Source organism: Aquarana catesbeiana, linkage group LG08 (genome assembly GCF_042186555.1).
Source record: "Aquarana catesbeiana isolate 2022-GZ linkage group LG08, ASM4218655v1, whole genome shotgun sequence".
Classification (NCBI taxonomy): Eukaryota; Metazoa; Chordata; class Amphibia; order Anura; family Ranidae; genus Aquarana; species Aquarana catesbeiana.
Genome location: NC_133331.1, coordinates 47,860,641 through 47,881,124, shown reverse-complemented (window position 1 = coordinate 47,881,124; position 20,484 = coordinate 47,860,641). Strand labels below are relative to the sequence as shown.

Here is a 20,484-nt window from a genome sequence, read left to right as displayed (position 1 = left end):
TACATCTGGAACCCCCCATCTTTGGCATATGGCCCAAAAGACGTCGGGATGCAGAGACCATTCCCCTGGAAGTAACTGCTGGCGACTTAGATAGTCCGCCTGCCAATTCTCTATTCCCGGGATGAAAACTGCCGATATGCATGGCACATGCATCTCTGCCCAGACTAAGATCTGGTTCACCTCTTTTTGAGCAGCTCGGCTCCGGGTGCCTCCCTGATGATTGACATAAGCCACTGCTGTGGCATTGTCGGACTGGATCCTGACCGGACAACCCTGTAGCCTGATAGTCCAGGCTTTTAGAGCTAGATGTATCGCCCGGATCTCCAGAATGTTGATGGGTAAGGTCCTCTCTGTCTTGGACCTTACTTCTTGGACCGCAGCCTGTTCCAGAACTGCTCCCCAACCTGACAGACTGGCATCTGTTGTTACCACCGTCCAGGTAACCGGTAGAAAGGATTTCCCCTTCTGCAGGTTTTCGGGTATGAGCCACCAATTGAGGCTCTGACGCACCGCATGCGACAGGTGCATCGGAAAGTCTAATGCCTGAACCTTCTTGTTCCAGGTCGACAGAATACTGTGTTGCAGCATTCTTGAGTGAAACTGAGCATAGGGAACTGCTTCGAATGAAGACACCATCTTCCCTAGTAGCCTCATACAAAGGCGGACTGAGGGACCCTTCTTGGTCCTTACTGTCAGAATCAGCTCTCTCAAAGCAGTGATCTTTGCCTGGGGTAGAAATATTTTCTCCTGGCTTGTATGTATAATCAGACCTAAATATTCCAGTCGTCTTACTGGTTTTAGGAAAGACTTTTCTAAGTTGAGGATCCAACCCAGGTGTTCTAGATACCTGACCGTGGTCCTCAAGTTTCCATTCAAAGAGGCTACCGACCGGTCTATCAAGAGCAGGTCGTCTAGGTATGCTATGACAGCTATACCCTGAGCCCTTAATCTGGCCAGAGGAGGAGCCAAGATCTTTGTGAACACTCGAGGTGCAGTGGCTATCCCAAAGGGCAGAGCCATAAACTGGAAATGGCGCCCTCCTACCTCGAAGCGCAGAAACTTCTGATGAGCAGGAAAAATGGGCATATGCAGATATGCATCTCTGATGTCTATTGATGCCAGAAATTCTCCTCCCTGCAGGGTGGGAACTACTGTTCGAATTGATTCCATGCGGAAGGATTGAATCCTTAGGAATCGGTTCAGATCCCTTAAGTCCAAAATGGGCCTGACATCCCCATTTGGCTTTTGGACCGTAAAAAGGTTGGAATAGAAGCCCAATCCCTGGTCCTTTGCGGGAACTATCATAATGACCTCCTGCGACAAAAGTCGCTCTAACGCTAGAAGGAGCGACTGCTTCTTCTCTGGGTCTCTGGGAACATTTGATCTGAGGAACCGAGGAGAAGGGAATTCCTGAAACTCCAGCTTGTACCCTAAGGTTACCGTGGAGACTACCCATCTGTCCTGGAAGTCCTCCTGCCAGAGCTCTGAGAATTGTCGCAGTCTTCCCCCCACTCGAGAGAGCGGGGGCGCCCCCTCATGCAGAGGTCTTAGTGTTTTGCCTAGTAGGCTTCTTTCCCCAGGACTTCTTTTGTCCCTGGGGTTGACTCTTGTCTCTGGACCCCGATGGAGGCGGCCGTCGAGACTGCCTGGAGGCTGAAGCCCCCGGCGCTGGGGAAAGAGTCCGTTTGAAAGAGGGACGCTTACTCTTCTTCTTGACAGGTAAGAGAGTGCTTTTCCCACAAGAGATTCTCTTGATATAGTTATCCAAGTCCTCTCCAAACAACCTTGCACCACGAAATGGAAACCCAGCCAGTAGCTTCTTACATGGTGCTTCGGCTGACCAATTTTTCAACCATAGGATTCTACGTATATGCACCAACCCCAGTGAAAGACGGGAGGTTTGCACGATAGAATCTCTAATGGCGTCAACCACAAAGCATAAGGCCGCTGGAAGGTTAGCAAACCCCTGGGCCTGCTGTTCAGGTAATACTTTGATGACCTGCTTAACATGGTCTCTTAAGTATTGACAGACTCCAATCGCTGCTATTGCAGGTTGGGCCACTGATCCTGCTAAGGAGAAAACATCCTTCAATAGGGATTCCATCCTTTTATCTACAGGATCCCTGAGCATCTGAGCATTGTCTACAGGACAAGTCAGGCTATTATTTATTGAGGAAATGGCGGCATCAATAGCCGGAATTCCCCACATTTTAATAAACTTTTCTTCCATCGGATAAAGTGTTGAAAACTTTCTCGGCGGAAAAAAACGTTTGTCTGGGTGATCCCACTCAGAATAAATAAGCTTTTCAAGTAAAGTATGAACAGGAAAAGCATGTGCTGCTTGGAAAGGTTTCAGTGACCCCAAAGCAGAAGAGGATTCTTTAGCAGTTTCAGGTATGGGCAACTTAAATGTGGAGCGGACCAATCCAGTGAGGATCTGCACTAAGACTTTCTCCTCTTGGGAAGTCGCAGAGGGTCCCTCTCCACCTGAATCCTCCGAAGAGGAATCATCCATCCCATCCCGATCCTCTGAAAGGGATTCATCTCCTTTATCCCAGAGCTCCTCTGTCTGAGGGTCTTGGGGAACAGAGGAAAGCCTAGTGCGTTTTCTTCCACTGAGTGAAGACGTAATCACGGCCATTAATCTTTCCTCTAGACCATTAATGGTTGAGGAAAAAACCTCTTGTGTAATATATACAGGGGCTGAAGTGCCAGAAGCAGGTGTAGCCCCTGACCCCGATGGCTCTCCCTGGCTAGCCGTCCCTGGCCCATCTTTAGGGGGGAAGGATGCTGCCGACAGGGGGCCCTCAGAACCTGAACGAGATCCCCTAGTGTCTCTGGTTCCTGGGGTGCTTGAACCTCTTCTACCCATAGTGCAAAGCAACAAGGTGTGAGGTATACAAATGAACACTGTCCGCTGAGCGATGTAGTCTGGCTAAAAGCCTTGCTACCCAATGCTCAGTCTGGTGTTACTTCAGTAAATGCTGCCTAGGAGAATGCCTGTGTCCCACCTTACATGCGACCGTCAGCTCTGTGTCTCTCAGAAGGCTGAGTGCACCTGTACAGAGTGCCTTTAATAGCCTGCAGCTGGCCTGAGTGGGAGTCTAAACACTCTGTGCTGACATCCCGCCCCCTCCTCTACCGCCCCCCCCCCCTCGAGTTTTGAAAAAAACGAGCGCTTCCCGCACTGCCGACTCTCCTGTCATGCTCTGGAGAAAAGGCTGGGGATGGGGGGGGGGGAAGGAGGGAGACTGGTAACAAGATTTGCCTGAACGGCTATCTTCAGAGATGGTGGCCATTAGGCCACAGAGCCCGGGTGGTATAACCACTTTCTAGACCCCTGTGGCCCCTCTCTAGCCTGGGGGGGAACATTCAAACATGAGAAATCCCCCCATCCACCTTACCTGCTTGCAGCCTGCTTGATACGCTGGGACATACACAGCGATTACAACACCTGAGACAGACATTCAGCATGTGTAGGTTTGTGCTCTTGGCAGCCCCCGGTGGTCACAATAGGCATAGCATGCATTTACCTTAAAGGAGAAAAGCCACTAGAACTCAAAAATTCTGTGGAATCTCCTCTTACCTTATCCAGCCGCAGGGTGCTGTTTACACAGACCCAATCTTCACCTCTCACGGTGGGCTCCGTTTGAAAAAACCGTCAGAGACTGGGGCCCCCATCAGTAGGGGGATCCAACAGTTCTGGGACCGTAAAGCACCTCGCCAGAAATTAGGAAGTTTAAAGCCATTTTCTGATCTGCGGGGTCCAGCTCTCTAAAAAGAGAAGCATTACGGGTAAAACCTCGTTTCTTCGGACACGAGGCCCGGGTACCATTCATTTCGGCCATGAAAAGACACTTTGAATGGATCCGGTTCGCCTGGCTTGCCCCAGTATAGGATCTTAGGATATTCCCTTTGGAGCTCAGCACAGGACATCTTTACACGTCCATCACCTAAGACACTGGCGTAAAAACTGAGGTATCCCTGCAAGGGGGAGGGATTATATAGGGGGTTGAACTTCCTGATAGGGTGTGCCAGTGTCCAATCACCAGTGATACCTATATAACCCATCAGTAATTACTGTGGCTCTGTGTCCCGTGATGTTCGAGAAAGAAATACAACTTACACTGGTGATCAGTGAGAAGAATGCCCCTTACTTTGGGGGTCAGTGAGAAGAATGCCCCTTACATTGGAGGTCAGTGGAAAGAATGCTCCTTACATTGGTGATCAGTGGGAAGAATGCCTCCCTTTCAGTGGTGGTCAGTAGTATGTCACCCTTCCAGACAGCCAAAAAGATCATTCGCATCATTGGCCAAGTGGTATTGGCCCTGGAGCTATGCAGGCACCATCCGAAGGTGGATCAGTCAACCACAGCTCAAGGAACTTTTGGAGAAACCCTAGTCTTCCACAAAACCCTGGTTGAGAATGGCTGTTTTAGAAAACGCTGTTCAAGCTAAGTAAAGTGGATGCTGCAAAGTTTGGCCATGCATTAAGCTTTATAGCACAGCACATTTTCGATATTGACCATGATTCTTCTTTCACCTAAAGGAATTTGTGCTGATAAACAGTGAAAATCTACAAGGAGCCTGGTCTAAACTCTGAACTTCCATAAATGCTTCATCTCATTTGTCGGCAGTAAATATCCTGGCTTTCAACAGTGGAGACTGAGCTGTGTCAGTTTCCCTTGTAAACGCCTAAACTGATGCATTAACCACACAATGCATGTGTCACCATTTGATGAATAGGGCTGAATATGATCCTCCTTTCTAATTGTATTTTTCATCTGTAGGGGAACACTTCTGCCCGGAAACAGGTATTCAGGGTTTATCAATGCTGATGTAAAGTTGGATGAAGTTAACTGCGTGGACTTTCGCTGGACTCCTCCCCTTCTACAATCGAACATCTTTCAAATCCAGTTGGGTGCAGAGCAAGTGGACATTCAGTCGGGAGAAGATGGAAAAGTGTAAGTTTGTGTTCTGCTCTCCGGGTCACAATGCATGTGCTTCCACTGTGGAGGCTCTCAACATTTTGAGTTAGGACTACAGAAAACACCAGGGTTCCTTGACGGGCCTCTGTAGCTTATACATGTATTTGCAAATGTGTGCAAACTAAACCCCTGTTTTTAATACTTACTGTTCGACAGGTTAATTTGTTTGTTTGCCGGCTGGTCGGTAAGTTGAGCAGGGAATTTCTCTGGTTTTGTTTTGCACTTTAAAACAAACCCTCGTGCATCTTTGCATTTACAGTCATAATGGAGAAATGAATCTCCAAAGGTACCAAATCACAGCTTTTTCTATAGCAGCAGAAATTAAGCAAGCTGACAGCCTTCTAATGTGTTCACACAATAGATCAGGGGTAGGCAGCCTTTTGAGAGGTGGAGATCTGCCTGGACAACATGGAAGAGATCGAAAGATCACCGGGATTAAGCACCTTTTTTTAAAGAAATTAACAAGCAAGCTCCCAATAAAAAGTGAAGATGGCATGAAGAAAACTTAGAAAAATCAAATGAAACTAATACTGTTAAAATTTAGAGTTAAGCTGGCCATACACCTATAGATTATCTGCAGATTTTCTATGGTTAGATGGAAAAGGTGGGAGATTCCTCCATCCACACAGTTCAGTGAACATGGAGAGATCTGTTGCACTTTTTCTATCTAACCATAGAAAATCTGCAGATAATCTATAGGTGTATGGCCAGCTTTAGTCTACCTTAAAGTGTTTGTAAAGAATTTTTTTTTAACAACACACATTCTACTTACCTGCTCTGTGCAGTAGTTTTGCACAGAGCAACCACGATCCTCCTCTTCTAGGGTCCTCCACCACTGCTCTGGGCCCCTCCCCCTTGCCGATTGCCCCCATTGCCGCTTTCTTCCTAGAATGCACGAAGGTATAAAAATAAAACCTTCAGCTTTTAGAATCACTTTAAAATTCAGCTTCAGTGAGAAACTCAGCATTCACTTTCATTCACATATTTTTCTATGTTTGGGGAGTAATTGATTACCCCACAAGTCTGCTGCCAGAGTTCATCATGAAATCAGAACATCTAGTACTGCAAGCTGGTTTGCTCAACTAGTTTCAGGCCTGGCTGGCCTCAATGTGGGCCTGGCTGTCTGCTCTAAGTTCTGGCCAGTGTAAGTAGTATGTAGGGCAGTGGCCAGGAGTCAGTAGTTAGCGGTGAGTGTAAAAAGGTCAGTAGGATGTGGAGCAGTGTACAGAGGTCAACGGGATGAAAAGCAGTGTACAGAGGTCAGCAGTATCAACAGCAGTGTATAGGGATCAGTAGGGCAGAGGACAGGGGTGAGCAGGTCAAGGGTTAGCAGGGGAGAGGATAGGGGGTCAGTGGGGCAGAGGACAGGTGTAAACAGGTCAGGGGTTAGCAGGGGAGAGGGGCAGAGGACAGAGGTGAGCAGGTCAGACAGGGCATCATCAGGGCAAATGTCAGGGTGTCAGGAGGGTAGAGGACAAGTCTCAGCAGAGCTGAGGACAGGGTGTCAGCATAGGGTTTGTGAGGGCATGGAGGCTACGGTACGGGGGGCAGGAGGGCACAGTACAGGGGGAGCAGGAGGGCATAGTATTGGGGCGGTGGGGCAGGAGGGCACTGTACTGGCAGTCAGAAGAGCACGGTACTGGGGACAGGAGGGCATGATATTGTGGTGTCAACAGGGCACAGACATTGTTTTCTGATGCAGAGTGGTGCTGTGAAGCTGCTGTGTCAAATCTACATGTTCTGGCGCTGAACACTGCTGTGTGAGATCTACCTGTTCTGGCGCTGAACCCTGCTGGCCCTCCTTTCTTGTCCATCGAACATGATATCACCCACGAGCACATTGGATGGATCAGACAGGAGGGCTGCTGGGTTGACCATATTACACTAAGAGGAAAAGCAGAGGCGTATTACGAGACGTGCCTGTAACTCGCCTAAGCTGTTCTGGAGGCTTTCTCCGCCCCGCACCCACACATATGCATGTTGTGAGATAGAGAATGTTTCTACAACCTAGAACTGGCTGAGCCTGTGCCTGCGTCGCTCTGCAGATCTGGGTGATAGCACTCAAGGATCAGCAATGTAGGGATTTGTTCATGGTCTACCTGTCACCTGCCCGCAGTCAATGGGTAGATCGCGATTGATGGGCTGCTGACAACCGGAATAGATGTTGCTATGCTGTTAGAAGCTAACACCCAACTTCAATGTTTTTTGTGTGATCTTTGAGGATGAATTATTTCACAGTACTAATAGCTACAATGGTCAGGGATGCTGTGTTCTAAAGCTCTATAATGGATTGTTAAGAATATGCAAATAGTTTGTTCATGCTTAATCTGCATATAATTTGACTACCCTGGTTCCCCCTTTCACCCCTCGTCAATATGGTAATGCAATTTCAATGAAACCTTTCCATTTTCATTACATACTTTATTTTAGACCCATTGACATCATCACTGGGTCTCTGTGCTTCTCTTTGCAATGCAGGCAGTCGGCAGTGTGCTGTATATAGCTGCCTGTAAACATCGCAGCACCGTACCTCAGCACTCCTCAGCCCTGATCTAAACTGTGGATTGGCTCTTGGGAGGAGTTATGCAAATATCAAAATGCCGAAAATGAGTGGATGTTGGTCTGGATGAGTGTGTGTTCCTAGGCAGGCAGGCTGCATTTGCATGGAAACCGCCCTAGATATAGCCCACATATAATGATAAACCTCCATGATTGAAAGAGGTTAAATCTGTCTTGCTGTAGCTTCTAATGTACATTGTGAGAAGCCGACAGTGTGCAGTGAAATCAGTAAGTAATTTCAGCACAGGATAGGAGCCGGTGCAACTCTGCAAGACTTAAGGGAAAGCCGGAGTGATGTCTGTAGTCTTAGCAAAGGTGCACTTTAAGCACACTATTGTATTCAGGAGTCATCATAGTGCAACATGTTTAGTAGAAAGTTGTATAGATGTTTTCACTAATAGATTCTTTTCCTTTTCACAGATCATCATTTTGCTCTTTGGGGACGGTCAGAGACAATATGATACTTACACTTGGACTGTGCACAGTTCGCACCCATAGCCACTATGATCCCAAATCCAGTTACAGAGAGGATTGGTCGTGATCAGATTATTCAGAGGTCACCCGAATCTCCAAACTCTGTCCAATTTCCGTCCTGGTTGGGGCTCAAGTCATCTTTGTCATACAATGACAATAGGTGTTTAATCATTATGACAGTTACAAGAATTATACCCCAAAATCATAACCTTGAGCTGAAACACAGCCATTAATATAAGTAGACAAAATTATTATTACAGCTGCCTGGATGCACATTTTTCCTTCTCACGTATGTCATTGCTACAATCTAATAAAGGAGGCAGTACTAACAGAATGAGTACTGTATACGATACATACATTTTATGAGGCTAATGGGACCTGGGGTGCTAATATTGTTTACAATTAATAGCATAGACTTCCAAGATCTTCCAATTTTGGGGAGGAGAAAGTCAAAGGCAATGACACTTGGGGATTCCAGAACAATAACACATGGGACTTGGAGGGTGTCCCAGAACAATGACACACTGACTTGTGAATTTCCCAGAGCAACTACACATTGACAATTAGAAGTTCTAGAACACTAATACTTGGAGATTAGGGATGAGCTTCGAGTTCGAGTTGAACTCATGTTCGACTCGAACATCGGCTATTCGCCAAACAGCGAACAATTTGGGGTGTTCGCGGCAAATTCGAAAGCCGCAAAACACCCTTTAAAAGTCTATGGGAGAAATCAAAAGTGCTAATTTTAAAGGCTTATATGCATGGTATTGTCATAAAAAGTGTTTGGGGACCTGGGTCCTGCCCCAGGGGACATGGATCAATGCAAAAAAAAGTTTTAAAAACGGCCGTTTTTTCGGGAGCTGTGATTTTAACAATGCTTAAAGTCAAACAATAAAAGTGTAATATTCCTTTAAATTTCATACCTGGGGGATGTCTATAGTATGCCTGCAAAGGGACACATGTTTCCCATGTTTAGAACAGTCTGAAAGCAAAATTATATGTCAAAGGAAAAAAAGTCATTTAAAACTACTGGCGGCTATTAATGAATTGCCGGTCCAACAATACACATAAAAGTTCATTGATAAAAACTGCATGGGATTTCCCCACAGGGGAACCCCGAACCAAAATTAAAAAAAAAACTGGCGTGGGGGTCCCCCTTAATTCTATACCAGGCCCTTCAGGTCTGGTATGGATATTAAGGGGAACCCCACGCCAAAATTAAAAAATACATTGGCGTGGGGTCCCCCCAAAAATCCATACCAGACCATTATATGAGCACACAACCTGGCAGGCCACAGGAAAAGAGGGGGGGACGAGAGAGCGGCCCCCCCCTCCTGAACCGTACCAGGCCACATGCCCTCAACATTGGGAGGGTGCTTTGGGGTAGCCCACCAAAGCACCTTGTCCCCATGTTGATGATGACAAGGGCTTCATCCCCACAACCCTTGGCCGATGGTTGTGGGGGTCTGTGGGCGGAGGGCTTATCGGAATCTGGAAGCCCCCTTTGACAAGGGGACCCCCAGATCCCGGGCCCCCCCCTCTGTGTGAAATGGTAAGGGGGTACCTACCATTTCACAAAAAAACTGTCAAAAATGTTAAAAATGACAAGAGACAGTTTTTTACAAATCCTTTATTTAAAGTCTTCTTTTTTTCCATCTTCTTTCTTCTATCTTCCTTTGGTTTCTTCCTCCATCTTCTTCTTCCTCCGATCCTCTGCTTCTTTCTCCAGTGTTCTCGTCTGGCATCTCCCTCCGCGGCATCTTCTTCTCTTCATCTTCTTCTCTTCATCTTCTTCTCTTCATCTTCTTATCTTCATCTTCTTATCTTCATCTTCTCTACATCTTCTTTTCGGGCCGCTCCGCATCCATGTTTGGATGGAAGGCTCCCGCTGTGTGACGCTTCTCGTCTTTTGACTGTTCTTAAATAGCGGAGAGCAGGGCCACCCGGTGACCCCGCCCCCTCTGACACACGGGGACTTGACGGGACTTCCCTGTGGCATTCCCCGTGATGTCAGAGGGGCGGGTGACCCTGCCCCCCTCTGACATCACTGGGAATGCCACAGGGAAGTCCCCGTGCGTCAGAGGGGGGCGGGGTCACCGGTGGCTCCGCCCCCGTTATTTAAGAACCGTCAGAGGAGAAGCGTCACACAGCGGGAGCCTCCCATCCAATCATGGATGCGGAGCGGCCCGAAAAGAAGATGAAGAGAAGGAGATGCCGGACGAGAACACCAGAGAAAGAAGCAGAGGATCGGAGGAAGAAGATGATGGAGGAAGAAACCGAAGGAAGATAGAAGATGGAAAAAAGAAGACTTTAAATAAAGGAATTGTCAAAAACTGTCTCTTGTCATTTTTAACATTTTTGACGTTTTTTTTTGTGAAATGGTAGGGGTACTTTTGTACCCCCTTACCATTTCACACAGGGGGGGGCCAGGATCTGGGGGTCCCCTTGTTAAAGGGGGCTTCCAGATTCCGATAAGCCCCCCGCCCGCAGACCCCCACAACCACCGGCCAAGGGTTGTGGGGATGAGGCCCTTGTCCTCATCAACATGGGGACAAGGTGCTTTGGTGGGCTACCCCAAAGCACCCTCCCAATGTTGAGGGCATGTGGCCTGGTACGGTTCAGGACGGGGGGCGCTCTCTCGTCCCCCCCTCTTTTCCTGCGGCCTGCCAGGTTGCGTGCTCGGATAAGGGTCTGGTATGGATTTTTGGGGGGGCCCCCACGCCAATTTTTAATTAATTTAATTTTAAAAATTTAATTTTGGCGCGGGGTTCCCCTTAAAATCCACACCAGACCTAAAGGGTCTGGTATGAATTTTGAGGGGGACCCCTACGTCATTTTTATTTTAAATTTTGGCGCGGGGTTCCCCCGTAATATCCATACCAGACCTGAAGGGCCTGGTATGGAATTTAGGGGGACCCCCACGCCAGTTTTTTTTTTAAATTCTGGTTCGGGGTTCCCCTGTGGGGAAATCCCATGCAGTTTTTATCAGTGAACTTATGTGTATTGTCGGGCTGGCAATTCATTAATAGCCGCGTGTAGTTTTAAATGACTTTTTTCCTTTGAAATGTCATTTTGCTGTCAGACTGTTCTAAACATGGGAAACATGCGCCCCTTTACAGGCATACTATAGACACCCCCAGGTACGAAATTTAAAGGAATATTACACTTTTATTGTTTGACTTTAAGCATTACTAAAATCACTGCTCCCGAAAAAACGGCCGTTTTTAAAACTTTTTTTTGCATTGATACATGTGCCCTGGGGCAGGACCCGGGTCCCCAAACACTTTTTAGGACAATACCATGCAAATTAGCCTTTAAAATGAGCACTTTTGATTTCGAACGTTCGAGTCCCATAGACTTCAATGGGGTTCTAACGTTCGTGCGAAGTTTTGGTCTGTTCGCAAGTTCTGGTGCGAACCGAACCGGGGGGTGTTCTGCTCATCCCTATTGGAGATCCCAGACAAGGACACACTGACACTTGGGAATCCCAGAACAATAACACTTGGGACTTGGGGATCCCAGAACAATAACACACTGATAAATGGGGGTACAAGAACAATGCTATACTGATACTTGGAAATCACAGAATACAGACACATTTAAACTTTGGGGATCCAGGACAATCACACACTGACACTTGGGGAGCCCCAGACAATAACACTTGGGACATGGAGGTCCCAGAACAAAGGCACATTGACACCTGGGGGTCAGAGAACAACGATGCACTGATACTTGGGTATCCCAGAACAATAACACTTGGGACTTGGGGTATCCAAACATGGACACACTTACACTTGGAGGTCCCAGAACAACAACACACTGACACCTGGGTCAAAAAACAATGGCACACTGACACTTGGTGATCCCAGAACAATAACACATGGGTATCCCAGAATAAGGACACACTGACACTCGGAGGTCCCAGAGCAATAACTGTTTGGATTTGGGAGTCCCAGAATGAGGACACTCTGACACTTGTGGGTCCCAGAACAATGAAACATCAATACTTGGGGGGTCTGAGAATGACACACTAACACTTGGAGATCACAGAACAATAACACTTGGGGTTCCCAGAAGATGGGCACACTGACATTTGGGGGTCTCAGAACAGAAACTCTTGGGACTTGGGGTTCCCCAAGGAAGGATACACTGACATTTGGGGGTCCCAGAACAATAGCACACTGATACTCAGAGGCGTCCAAGAACAATGACACACAACAATGACACACTGAGGTTGATTTACTAAAGCTAAACATACTGTGCAGGGCAAGTGCCCATACTCTAGATCTGAAATGAAGAGAAGCTCTGCTGATTTCTAGCATCAAAATAATGTACAAGCACAAATGCTGTTTTTACTATTCTTTGCATGTGATTGGGTATTTTTTGCAAAGTGAAGCGTTACCTCATTTACTAAGCTCAGGAGCAACTGCACTTTTCAAAGTGCACAGTCTAATTGCCTTTAGTAAATCAACCCCTAAGTGCCAGTATGCCATTCTTCTGGGATCTCCAAGTATCCATGGGTCCTTATTCTAGGACCCGTAAATACAAATGTGTCATTGTTCTGGGGCCTCCAGGTCCCAAGTGTTCTTATTCTGGGATTCCCAAATCTTATTGTTCTAGGATCCCCAAGTGTCAATGTGTCATTGCTCTCGTACACCCAGGTAGCAGTGTGTGGCTATTCTGGGATCACCAAGTGTCAGTGTGTCATTGTTATGGGAGCCCTAAGTGTCAGTGTGTTCTTTCTTCTGGGAACACCAAAGTCCCAAGTGTTATTTGGTTTAGGATCCCCAGGTGTCAGTGTATCAGAGTTCCCAGATCCTCAGGTTTCAGTGTGCCATTGTTCTGGGACCGCCACACGTCAGCATTTTTGCTTGCACATGATTGGATGGTGGAAGTTGTCAGAGCTTCTGCTTATTTACTAAGCTTTGGAGCAACCAGGGGCGGACTGACCATTCGGGCACTGCCCAGGGGCCCCATCAGGGTTGCCAGCCTCAATAAAACCAGGGACAGTATGTAAAAATCTGTTTTTTTAAAAATCCCAAGATTATAGCTGCCCCGCCTCTCCAGTACCTTTTCAGTGTGTGTATGTGTGTATGTAATATTTCCTGGGGGCCCTATAATCTCCTTTTGCCTGGGGGCCCCATAATTTTCTCCTATTGCTCGGGGGCCCATAATCTCCTATTGCCTGGGGGCCACATGAGTTGTCAGTCCACCCCTGGGAGCAACTGCACTTTGCAAAGTGCACAGTCTATTTTCCTTTAGTAAACCAACCCCTTAGAGATCCCAGAAAGAGGACGCAAACAATAAGCATTTAGCACTCGGCTGATAAGTAATATCTGCTTGTTTTCACTCCTCGCCAACGGCTTTACATCTAGTTGACATGTTTATGAAAGGAAGCACAAGGCCACGTGTGAAGAGGAGAGATGGCTCTGTCTTCTTAGAACAAGAAGCGGTATTAGAATATAGATTCCATTAGCGGAGGAGAATGGATGCGATCAGTGGAGCAAGTTGTTGATTGGTTCTGTCATCGCTTAAAGTGATTTGCCAGTTGACAAAGGAAAAAGAGCACATATGTTTCCAGTTTTTGTGTACATATTATATACACGTTCAACCATTGAGCTGACAAAGATCAAGTCTTTCCTTTTCATCTTCTACAACAATTACTTACTACAAGCAATTTAAAAGCGCTTAAATGCAACATAATAGTGCAATAACGAGTCTGTGGGGAAAAAAATAGTTTTAAAATATACTTACCTTTCCCTGACTTCCATAGTGGAGAGGATAACATCACTCTTCTGCCAACAAAATCCCTCACTAGCCCAAATATGACAAGAAGAGGCTACAGCAACGTTCAGGATTGTCTTTTTTATGGGTTATTGGGATAAAAAAAATTCTGAGACCTGGCTGGGAAAAGGATGAGGTCACCTTTGCTCAGGTTCAATTTGAGGCAGCAGGGAATGGTAAGTTTATTATCTAACCTTGTCTGCAATTTATCCCAGCATTTTAAGGAAGAAGGCACCCTGAACAAGGAGATCTTGTCACTGGGGTGCATGGTCCAATTTAACTGGAGAATTGCTTTACACAGATATTAAATGGAGTTTCTATACACAGACTATTGTTAGTGTTAGAAGCAGGGCTGCAGATAGAAATCGTGGGGCCCCGTACAGACTACCTGACAGGGCCACCCCCAAAGAAAATATTAAAGCTATATTTTGCTAAAAAATACAATAACCTCATTATTAGCAGACACAAATATAACATAACTCACAGAATTCCTGCTAAATCTAAAAGATAAAACTGAGTTAATAAATAAAAATGACGATGAGATTAAAAAATATACAGGCTGGGCAGTTGAAAGCTCCGGGAGCAGAGAAACAGAGGGAGAGAAAGAAACTCTGGTGCACAGCTAACATTAGAGCCAGCACTGGGGGGGGGGCACAGGGAGGGGGATTAGTGAGCATATAAAAGCTTGCAGCAGGGAGAGGGGGAGAGACCAGCTTTTAGCTGCTGGGGGAAGAGTTCTGTAATTGTCCTGTAGCGGTACCCCCGTAGCGGCTGCTAAGTGATGTGGTCCACCTGTCACCCTGCCCAGCCCAACGTTCACTCCTCAGTCACTCTCAGGCAGAAAACAGTCCATGTGTTTGTTTTTGTTAATTTTGTTAGGGAATTTAACTTGAATAGGGTAAGGGAAATATGGGATGCCCAGTGAATTATATATCAGTCAATTGGTAGATTGTATATCAATTAATTGGGACTACTATATACACTTCTCTGTACAAGTTACCACTTCAGTCTCCTCCAGCACTTTCTTTGCTTGCAGACTATTCCTCTTCCTTCCTCCTGCACAACTCTACTCCTAGGAGCAGCTAGCACATTTAAAGTTAGGTCTGACGCTGGCTCAGTCAGGCCTTAGCAATTGCCTTTTGCAGGCAGGGACTGCGGGCCCTTATGATGTAGCAAGAAATGAAAAGTCTTTAGTCTGCAGCTGCCTGACTTTACTGCCCATGACATTGCAGTCCTCGCTACTGGCTCCGCACCCATCTCTGACTGCATGCTCCCAGTCCTCTCAGGCATGCCTCCCCAGTCCTCCTAATTGCACGTCACTCACCTCCTGGCTGCAACCGGTGGTTCGCTACTGAAAACTTGACCGGCAGTACTAGCTCCTTCTGTCCTCTCTTGCTCTTCCTGTGCTTCCTGTTCCTGCTTCCTGACTCTAGGTATTTAAGGAGGCATGCCCCCTGCCAATCCAAGTTGGGGATTGGTTAAGGCTCCTTAGAACATCCAGGCAGCTCCACCTCTCCTCTCCTTCTAGAATCCTCCAGAAGAAAGAGGGAGGTCTCAGTGAGGCTGCCTGTGAGTCACCAGCTGCTAAACTCCAAGCCACTCCCACCCACACAAAGGCCTGCCTAACTCACAAAAAATAATCCCAATCTAGCCTATGTAGAGGGTGTTACAGTCATACACCACTAATCCCTCTCCCTGTGTGGGCCCCCCCTTTGTGCTTGGGCCCCCTACAAGAGGACCGGTGCCCCCCCCCCCATCAGCGGCCCTGGTCAGAAGAGTTTTTTCCTTCATACAAGTCAACAGGTGAAAAAGTCGCTCAACTGAAGGTTAGGTGTAGCTCAGAAAGGGGTCATAAGCAGCTCAGGAGCAGGTCAAAAGCTTCTCAGATAGGGGTCAGAAGCAGCTCAGGATTACGGTCTGCACATACCCCAGTGGCCCCGCTTTCTGGCACTTCCCTGTTCCCTCCTTGTTTACAGCCCAACAGATTTGGTTGGTGGGTGAACAAGGGACTATACCGTATAGGCGACTACCTTGACCACAGAGGAATATGTCCTCCCTCGCACTACACAGGCAGTTTGGGGATGCCCCCTGTGGAGAGCTTCCACTTACAAATTCAACACTTTCTTCAATTACTACGGAAAGACGGGTCTGACCTGGCAGTACACAGCCTGTTCAAAAACAGGTGCATGCAGGATGCTGCCCTCCGAGGGGGCATCTCCGTGCTCTATAAACAGTTTACTATCCCTCTAACCAGGCTATCTAACAGGTGGCATGGGAGAGGGATCTGGAAATAAGCCCTGAGGCAGAAGACTGGTGCAAATTGAGCACACAAATCCACAAAGGCATCCTCAATGTTGCCCTGATTGAGGTGGGATAAAAAGTATATGCCAGGTGGTACCTGGTACCAGAGCGCCTCTCCAAAATGTATCCAGGGACCTCGGGCTCTTGCTTAAGGGGTTGTGGACAGGTGGGTTCACCACTGCATTGTACGGTGAACATGCCCCAAGGTTCCTCGCTTCTGGATGAGGGTTCACTCATTCATATTCTCGATTTCAATGGTCAATATTGTTAAAGACGCTAGTGTCGCCCTACTGAATAAATCAGTGGAAAATATCCCTAGACATAATCAGACTTTAATATACTATATATTCTTGGCGGCCAAAATTGCCATTGCGTCAGCTTGGAAAAGCCCTATTATAGACATAGACAGAAGCAGCTCAGGATGAGGTCAGCGACTGAGACATACCCCATCCCACAGCTGCATGTACACAAAGTCATAGAGAAAGAGGACACAATGACACTTTGAGGTCCCTGAACAAGGCCCCACTGACACCTGGGGGTCTGAGAACACTGATACACTGAATTGGGGATCCCAGAACAATAACACTTGAGACTATGAGGTTCCCAGAAAGACAAACTGACATTTGGTGGTCCGAGAACAAAGGCACGCTGACACTTGGGGATCCCAGTACAACACTTGGGTGTCCCAGAATAAGGAAACAATGAAACTTGAAAAAAAAACTGAAAAATAACACTTTGGACTTGGGGGTCCTGGAATGTTGACACACTGACACTTGTGGGTCCCAAAACAATGACCTGTTTATACTTGGGGGTCCGAGAATAAGGACACAAGAACACTTGGGGATACCAGAAGAAAGGCACACTGACACTTAGAGGTCCTAGAAAGAGGACAAACTGACACTTGGAGATCTCAGAACAAGACACTTGGATAGCCCAAAATAGGGACACACTGCTTCTTGGGGGTCCGAGAACAATGGCACATTGACACTTGGGGATTTGCTATCCAAGAATAAGGACACTTGGGACCTGGAGGGCTCAGAACAATGACACATTTGTACTCGGGGGTCTGAGAATAAGGACACAGGGACACTTGGGGATCCTAGAAGAATGGCACACTGACACTTAGAGATCCCAGAAAGAGGACAAACTGACACCTGGAGATCCCAGAATGGGCACACACTGGAGCTTGGAGGTCCCAGAACAATGGCACACTGACACCTGGAGCTCCCAGAACAAGGACTCGCTGACACTTGGGGATCCCAGAACAGTAACACTTGGAACCTGGGGTTCCCAGAAGAGGGACACACTGACACTTGGGAGTCCCAGAATAAGGACACATTGACACTTTAGGGGTCCACAACAATGACACACTGACACTTGGGGGATTCCAGAATCCCCTGGTATGGTATCTGGTGGTCCAAGAACAATGATGCACTGACACTTGGGTACCCCAGAGCAATAACACTTTGGACTTGGGAATCCCAGAATGAGGACACTCTGATACTTTCGGGTCCCAGAACAATGCCACACTGATACTCAGGAGTCTAAGATTAGGGACACACGGACACTTGGGGATCCCAGAACAATAGCACACTGACACCTGGAGAATAAGGGCACAATGACACTTGGAGATCTTAGAGTGAGCACACACTGAGGCTTGGAGACCTCATTACAATGGCGACCTGACACCTGGAGGTCCCAGAACAAAGACACACTGACACCTGGAGGTCCAAAAACACTTATACACTGAGACTACATTTGGATGTCCCAGAACAATGGCACACTGACACCTAGGGGCCCGAATACACTTATACATTGAGACTTCACATGGGGATCCAAAACAATAAAACTTGAGAATTTGGGGATCCCAGAAGATGGTCACACTGACACTTAGGGATCCAACAATAGGGACACACTGCTATTTGGTGGTCCAAGAACAATGACACACTGACACTTGGGGAACCCAGAATAAGGACACATTGACACTTGGGGGTCCCAGAGCAATAACACTTAGGATGGTGATCCCAGAAGATGGACACACTGACACTAGGGGGTCCCAGAATGAAGACAAATGGACCCTTGGAGGTCCCAGAACACTGACACCTGGGGGTCCGAAAACACTTATACACTGTAACTACACTTGGGGATCCCAGAACAATAACACTAGGGACTTTGGGAATCCCAAAAGAAGAGAAAACTGACACTAACACCTAGTACACACTAGTATTTTTTTTTTTTTTTACGGTTAACCCAGCAGGGCTGAATGGTAAAAAAAAACTGACAGCTTAGGAGGAGCCGCTGTACTCACTATCCGATGTTAGTACAGGGATCTCCCCTGCTGATCTATTGTGTTCTGACAGGGGGATGGCCCCCCGCCAGAACACTCTGGTCAACGCTCTCAGCCATTGGCTGAGAGTGCTGAGCGGCAGACCTTTTTTGGTCATGCCCCTTCAACAGAAGCCGGCCATTTACTGCAGTACACGCAGGCGGGAATGTCAGCCGGTTTCTTTTAAACCAGCCGATGCCACCCGACATTCGGCCCATGTGTACTAGGCTTAAGTGTACCAGGATAATGACACAATAGGATTGCCAGAATAATACCTATAACAATGATGTACTGACCCTGAGGGTCCCAGAAACAATGACACACTGATACCTGGAGGTCCCAGAACGATTACACACAGACACTGGAAGGAAGAGAGGAAAGATCCCTGGTGCCGCACATCCACGGAGTCCTATGGTGGTATGGGAGAGACAACCTCAGCCTAGGCTCTTGCCAGGCCACGCTCCAACACCTTTCACTCCGCCCCCCGGAGCTTAGTCGATAACACACAGACATTTGGGGTTCCCAGAACAATGACATGCTGACACTTAAGAAATTTGCCCCAAAGTTTCCTATTTTTATGTAATGCCTCTTTTAAAATATACTTTTTGGAGTGCTGGGCAATGGAGTGACTTGCACAATACACGTCAAGTATCACAAATGTCTGTAGCTGAAGAGTTTCCGCTGCTGATCTTTTCTTCTTCATCTCCAGAAGACGAAAGACAATATCCTGTTGGCTGCTTGGAGACCCTCACTGCTCCATTGTCAGGCCAAGAAAATTAAGATGGCATTATGCCAGTCTGGAAAATAGCAGAGACACTCCAGATTGAGCTCCAGAGCCAACAAGTCAACAGCTGTAACATTGGTGAGGGTTAAGTAGGAAGGAGAAGAGGGGACAAGACAGAGCGAAAAAGCTTTCTTCTAAAGTATATGGAGAATAGGAAAAGAAACATTTGGAAAAAAAATGAATGCCCCTCTTACTAATGGTGGCACGTCTCAGCAGATGAACGCAATCCATTGTGAGCATAATAATGCACTCCTGCAAGCTTTTATCATTGGCGCACAGAATGCAGGGAGACCGTGACCCCTCTACACCTCATCTCCAGGTATCTCTGCTTAATGAAAACAGCACACACAGTGGCAGTACCCTGTGGCCAGCCCCCCATGCTTACCTTGAATTACCTACCTTGCAACTCCATGACCCCATTAAAGCTGAACAGGCAGCACAAATCCTCCCAACGTGCTGAAGAATTCACTTAACAGGCTGTATTATTCCCAGGACAAACAGCTGCTCCTCCATCGTGTCTCTGGCAATCTGTCAGCCTTTTCTGCGTGGCTTCTATAGGCAAGGCCGCAGCTTTTCCCCGCAGACAATAAGCATTTAGCACTTGGCTGATAAATAATATCGGCTTGTTTCGCCAATGGCTTAAAAACTTTATATCTAGTTGACATATTTACGAAAGGAAGCAACGCGGCCACGTGTGAAGCAGAGAGATTGCTCTGTCATCTCAACACAAGAAGCGGTATTGTGAGTGAATTGTCTGCGCAGATTAGAAAAGAATCCATTAGAGGAAGAGAATGGATGAGATCAGTGGAGCAAGTTGTTGATTGCCTCTGTAATCGTTTAAAGTGTTTTGCCGATTAACAAAGGAAAAGAGCACATATGTTTCCAGTATTTGTGTACATATTATATATATAATAGGCTGCGTGTTTGGCCATTGAGCTGACAAAGGTCAAGTCTTTTCTTTTCATCTCCTACAACAATTGCTTACCACAGACAATTTAAAAGTGGACCTTGCTCTTCAGGCAAGGTCTGCTTATTCAATGTGGCCCCCTCCCCCTTGCTTAAATTCAGTATAATAGTGCAATAATGAATCTGTGGGGGGAAAATAGTTATATAATATACTCGCCTTTCCCTGACTTCCATATTGCAGAGGATGACATCACTCTCCTGGCAACAAAGGGTTTGATTTACTAAAACGGAAGCATGCAAAATCTAGCACATCTGTGCATGGTAGCCGCTCAGCTTCTAACTTCAGCTTGTTTTTTTTTCTGG

At 46.9% G+C, this 20,484-nt stretch overlaps 1 protein-coding gene across 2 annotated transcripts in view; it reads left to right on the top strand.

The window, feature by feature from the left end:
• The window catches only part of LOC141105735 (pancreatic lipase-related protein 2-like), an 81,172-nt gene extending 72,877 nt beyond the window's left edge, over positions 1-8,295 (top strand). For both annotated transcript variants that reach the window (XM_073595802.1, XM_073595801.1), the window contains exons 12-13: positions 4,790-4,963; positions 7,967-8,295. In XM_073595802.1, the coding sequence (XP_073451903.1) occupies positions 4,790-4,963; positions 7,967-8,087 (295 nt within the window). In that variant the 3' untranslated portion in view covers positions 8,088-8,295. The remainder of the gene's footprint in view (positions 1-4,789; positions 4,964-7,966) is intronic.
• The last annotated feature ends 12,189 nt before the right edge of the window (positions 8,296-20,484 follow it).